The sequence below is a fragment of the Colobus angolensis genome, unplaced genomic scaffold (assembly GCF_000951035.1).
Source record: "Colobus angolensis palliatus isolate OR3802 unplaced genomic scaffold, Cang.pa_1.0 Scaffold36, whole genome shotgun sequence".
NCBI classification, from domain to species: domain Eukaryota; kingdom Metazoa; phylum Chordata; class Mammalia; order Primates; family Cercopithecidae; genus Colobus; species Colobus angolensis.
In genome coordinates, this window is record NW_012116932.1 from 1,555,156 (window position 1) to 1,560,902 (window position 5,747).

A 5,747-nucleotide genomic window follows, 5' to 3' on the forward strand; every position below is an offset into this window, starting at 1 on the left:
GAGGTTGCAGTGAGCCGATATTTCGCCACTGCACTCCAGCCTGGGCAACAGAGTGAGACTCCATCTGAAAAAAAAAAAAAAGCACTTAAAACTCCTGGCTTGCAGAATGTGCTCCATCAGCAATGGCTATTGGGGATTTTATTGTAATTCTGATCTGATGCACCCCCAGGATGGGTACTGTAGGGTGCGAGATCAGAGAGCAGCTGCAAGGCTCTAACGCTGCACAGAGGCCACAGCTTTTGCTATAGTCTTGCTTGAGGCCATCGCTCAGGCCAGGAGAAACTGGAACTCCAGGCTTTGCCTCTTTTCCAGGGAAGCTGTTTGGGCAGGGGAGGGGCTTCCAGGATCCACAGGGGCAGATGGGAGCCAGCAGTGGGCAGCTGAGAGCAACGACCCATTCAAAGAGAGGGCGTTAGTGCAGGATACCAAGATCAGGAAGAGGAGTGGCACAGAGGTGGGAGGTGATGAGACTCAGACTGCAGAGAGAAGAAAGGGCCCGCAGCCCAGATCCCAGCTCCACCTCTCCTGCTCTGCATTCAGGCAGAGTGCAGAGGGACAAAGAGGGAGGTAAGGTGGCAGACAAGACAGAGATGCATGTACCTGGGACGTGAACCTGCATGGAGCCCAGCAGGAGGCTTCTGGCCACCACACTGCTAGTCCCCAGGGGCCCTTGCAAGTGGACTTTGTGTTGCCCCACATGCATGTGACTTGGCCAGAGGACAGAGTCTTCATGTGAATTGGAAAAAGATCCCCCTCTCCCAGTGGACACATTTGACAAACAAAGAGTGGACTGGTTTTCAGCCCTTGCTCATCTTACTGGCCCAATACCTTTGTGCAGTGAGCAACCTACACAACTGTACTTGGCGATCATGTTTTCCTCCCAGGGTGCCCCGGCTAGGGGTGCTGCCCACCCGCTGCTATGAGCCCCCTGCATGAGATGGTGGTTGTGGTTATGGAGGAGGTGTGTTGCTGTGTTAGAAACAGGCCTGGGCTGAGAGAAGGGGACTCAGTCAGGCAGCTGGGCAGAGACGTGGACAGCAGGGCTGAGGTGACAGAGGGACCTCCACAGACATCAAGGCAGGTGATGGAGACAGCAGCCTGCTGGTTTGGAGCAGGACCTATCACCAGAGGTGGGAAGCTCAGAGGGGCCTGAGCCCCTCCCTTTAACCCTCGGCACTCCAGGCTTCACTATTGCACCTGAGGACACGTGCACCCAATGTCACAGCCCATGGGGCCTCTGACATCCGGGCCAGAGACCTGGGGTGGCTCACTCCACTCCTCACCCCACTGTCTCCAGGCGTCTCAGGGCCATCCTAGACACCTGATCACCCATCTTTGTCCCAACCCTGAGACTCAGGAGCCTCCACAGGGGACCACATCGGAAGCTTGGAACATCCCCCTGCCCATCTGGCATCTTATTTGCATAAAACAAAAGGGGCCGGCACTCAGAATATTTCATGGGCTCATGACATGGCGTGGGGTGGCGCATTCCAGTGCAGTATCCATCCTTTCCGCCATCGCCGGGGACTGCCAGGATGAGACTTGCTGCCACTGGGGCTCACATGAGCTCAGCCACACCTGGAACCCCTCTGACATCCACTCCTACCATAATGAACCCCAAAACCCTGTCCAGAATCTCAGGAGGAGGGAATCTCAGCCAATAACCTTGCTTGGAGAAGATGCCTCCTGACCGTCTTCCTGGCCATTTCGCCCTCATCCATTTCCCCATTCAAGGCTCCACCCTCACCCACTCTGATAATTCCTGGGCCTAAACGCATCTCCAATGACCAAAGCTTGGGAGGATGCTGTGGCCAGGGGTGGGCAGAGTGACATGAACCCCACAAATGGATTCAGAGGGCTGGGTGCCATGACTCATGCCTGGAATCCCAGCACTTTGGGAGGCTAAGGTGGAAGGATCACTTGAGGTCAGGAGTTCGAGAGCAGCCTGACCAACATGGTGCAACCCTGTCTCTACTAAAAATAGAAAAATTAGCTGGGCGCAGTGGTGTGCACCTGTATCCCAGCTACTCGGGAGGCGGAGGCAGGGGAATTGCTTGAACCTGCGAGGCGGAGGTTGCAGTGAGCTGAGATCACATCACTGCACTCCAGCCTGGGCGACAGAGAGAGACACTGCCTCAAAAAAAAAAGAGGATTGGATGAAGGAAGCGGCTCCAGCCTGGACTAGATGGCAAGAAAGAGTGTCACTGGGGACCATCGCCCCAGGCCTGATCCTCTCCTGAGCCCAGTCCTGGTCTGGACCACTTGGGGACAGAGATGGAAGCTTGAACCCCATTCAGCAGGGCCCACAGGTCTGGTGGACTGACAAGGGATGAGAGGACAGATACATCTGCCGCCCCTCACCCATCGGCACCTGTGCCCTCTCCAGCCACAAGCCCCCGCTCACGGCCAGCTCTGCTCAGATATGGATTCTCACCACATCCTGCTATTTCCATACCCGTAGATCCCTTCCTGGGGATCAGAAAAAAGCATCTTTGTAGACTTGGGGCTGCTTGGCTGGACATCAGTCCCCACTGTCCACCCCAGCCTGGTGCCCACTGTCCAGGCAGCCCTAGCCGGTTCCGCACCATCTCTCACTCACCCCACCCCTGCCATTGCACTGCATCACGGGGGCCCTGGCTCAGGGAGGGGTCTTGGCCCATGCCCATGAAGCTGGGCTCTCAGAGCTAGTGTGGATGGGAGAGCGCCATCCTGCCAGGGCCACCAGGATTCTGAGAATTTGGCCAGCGAGCTGCCATCCTGGGGGAGTCAGGCCCAGAGCCACCGTTGGGAGCCAAGACGCGTCCTATCCAGGCGCATGGCATGTCCCTTGCATTTGGTTCTCAGCAAGGCCCCACCCTGGCCTTTGCTCGGAATCCTCAGGCTGGGACACACCAGCTTGGAGCTGCCGAGAAAGGCAGAGCAGAAGGGAGGACTTGGCTGCTTCCGGCCACATCTGGACAACAGAGGGCCTGGGCCACCACCCTCACCATAGGATGCCTCTGTGTGGATTGGAAAAGGGAGGAGACAGTGGTGCCTTCCAGATGCTTCCGTGCCAGGAAACATGGCGGACCCTCAGCCCCGAAAGCTGCTCACAGCTACGGGCATCCTTCACCCTCTCCTTCCTCTTGCAGACGTGGACGAATGTCAGCAGAACCCAAGGCTCTGTAAAAGCTACGGCACCTGCGTCAACACCCTCGGCAGCTACACCTGCCAGTGTCTGCCTGGCTTCAAGTTCAAACCTGAGGACCCGAAGCTCTGCACAGGTAGAGGCCCTGGGAAGACGCTGTGAGGCTGGACGGGAGCTGGGGATGGAGCCGAGGCAGGTCCTGCAAAGCAGCCGAGGAGGAGGGAGAAGATCCGCAGGTTCCCACAAGGTCAAGGACCTGCCAAGCCCCTGCCTAAGGATTCACCTCCCAGGAAGGTCCCACCACATGGCAGGGAGGCGGCAGGGCCTCTGGGGCTCGGAGTGCCCTTGTGGGCCCCCAGACCTCACCCCTTCCTCGTCTGTCACGTGTGAGTGGAAGAAGGTGTCACTTCCAGTTCTGAGAATGGGAACCTCCACTATGACCAGGGAGGGAGCTGATGAGAGGTTTTAGTTTTTAGTCATGGAAGTCTGGCTCCCATGACTCAATTTCCCTTTTGCTTTCACCTCCTATAAACTGGGGACCATGGTCCCTGCTGTGCCCTTCTGGTAGGAAGACCATCATAAGATGCTTTGAAGGTGTAACTGAAGGTCACCAGGTGGTGACACGTGCAATAGTGGTCTTCAGTCCGGGGCAATGAAAAGACAGGGAAGTGGGTGCAGTGAGTGGAGGGCAGGCCTGGGCTGGTCAGGGACAGGGTTTGACCCTCTGGCTTTGTCCTCAGATGTGAATGAATGCACCTCCGGACAAAACCCATGCCACAGCTCCACCCACTGCCTCAACAACGTGGGCAGCTATCAGTGCCGCTGCCGCCCGGGCTGGCAACCGATTCCAGGCTCCCCCAATGGCCCAAACAATACCGTCTGTGAAGGTGGAGAGCTCAGATCCCACGTTCCCAGAGACCCACAAACATCTAATCACATGTTCAACTGCACCTCACAAACCAAGCGGAACGAACGCTGGAGGCGCCCGGCTGTGCCAGGCGCTCATTCTTCTGAGGCTAGATGAGAAAAGAGCAGGGGTCCCCGGGAAGGAGCTGGGGTACTGAGGGGGGAGGCTCAGGGGGACCCCAGGCAACAGCTGATGACTCACTGGGAGGAAGACGTTTCACCATATTCGTAACCTGCACATCTGCACGGGGCACACCTGCTGTGCCCAGGCCTCTCCACGCTCCCATAACCCAGCGTCCGCCACTCCAAGGGGGGCACTAATGCCAGGAAGAACGAGCTAGGGGAACAGACAGAAGACAGGACCCTCTCTGGGCTCGGACAGGGCCTGACCCCCTTCTTCCTGTCCTCAGATGTGGACGAGTGCAGCTCCAGTCTGCATCAGTGTGACAGTTCCACCGTCTGCTTCAACACCGTGGGTTCATACACCTGCCGCTGCCGCCCAGGCTGGGAGCCCAAGCACGGAATCCAGAATAACCAAAAGGACACTGTCTGTGAAGGTACGACCTGACCCTAGAAGCTCCCCAACCCCCAACACACACACAGACACTCTCCCGCCTAATGAGCCGCTTGTCTCGTTCCCTGCAGAGATGAATTTCCCCACCTGGACACCGCCCCCCGGAGTCCACAGCCAGGTGAGTGGCCCCCGCAGGGATGAGGTGGCAGGAACTGCATCCACACAGCACTGCATCTGTCTCCTTGTCCTAAGCTTCCCACCCACCGTCCAGCTCTCTGACCCCCACATCTCCTCTCTCTGCAGACGCTTTCCCAATTCTTCAACAAAGTCCAGGACCTGGGCAGAGACTTCAAGACAAGCTCAGCCAATGTCACCATGCAGGTAAGGGCAGGACGCTGGGGGACCCTAGGATAGTGTAGAATCAGCTTGGGGAGGCTTCCGTGCGGCCAGAGAGAGTGCCCAACCCAAGCAGGGGCCTCTAGTCAGAGACATACATGCGCATAAGATACACACACCACATACAGTATGTACACAAACATACGTACACCTGGACACGTGAAGACACACACACACACACCAGGTATAATGGCAACAGAGTGCAGCACTTAAGAACCTGGAGATGGGCCACAGGAGTTCAAATCCCCCCATTGCCACTTTTTGCTATGTGATCTCAGGCAAGTGAGCCGCCCTCTTGGGGCCTCGGTTTCCTCATCTGTTTTTGGGGTTGTGGTGGTTTTTTTTTGTTTTTGTTTGTTTGTGTGTTTTTTTTGGAGACAAGGTCTGACTCTGTTGCCCATTCTGGAGGGCTGTGACACGATCATGGCTCCCTGCAGCCTCAATCTCCCTGGCTTAAGTGACCCTCCCACCTCAGCCTCCCAAGTAGCTGGGACCAAAGGTACGCACCACCATGCCTGGCTAATTTATTTATTTATTATTTATTTATTTAACATATTTATAGATGGGGGTCTTGCTATGTTGCCCAAGCTGGTTTCGAACCCCTGGGCTTAAGTGATCCTCCTGCCTCGGCCTCCCAACGTGCTAGGATCACAGGCATGAGCCACTGTGCGTGGCCTCATCTGCAACACAGGCATGAAAATAATGCCTCCGGGCCGGGCGCGGTGGCTCAAGCCTGTAATCCCAGCACTTTGGGAGGCCGAGACGGGCGGATCACGAGGTCAGGAGATCAAGACCATCCTGGCT

General features: G+C 56.7%; 1 protein-coding gene across 1 annotated transcript in view; it reads left to right on the top strand.

The window, feature by feature from the left end:
* Positions 1 to 3,045: 3,045 nt before the first annotated feature.
* ADGRE5 (adhesion G protein-coupled receptor E5) overlaps positions 3,046 to 5,747 on the top strand; it is an 18,772-nt gene continuing 16,070 nt past the window's right edge. The window contains exons 1-5 of the mRNA XM_011953400.1: positions 3,046 to 3,263; positions 3,868 to 4,014; positions 4,444 to 4,590; positions 4,679 to 4,725; positions 4,851 to 4,928. Coding sequence (XP_011808790.1) covers positions 3,062 to 3,263; positions 3,868 to 4,014; positions 4,444 to 4,590; positions 4,679 to 4,725; positions 4,851 to 4,928 — 621 coding nt within the window. The 5' untranslated portion in view covers positions 3,046 to 3,061. The remainder of the gene's footprint in view (positions 3,264 to 3,867; positions 4,015 to 4,443; positions 4,591 to 4,678; positions 4,726 to 4,850; positions 4,929 to 5,747) is intronic.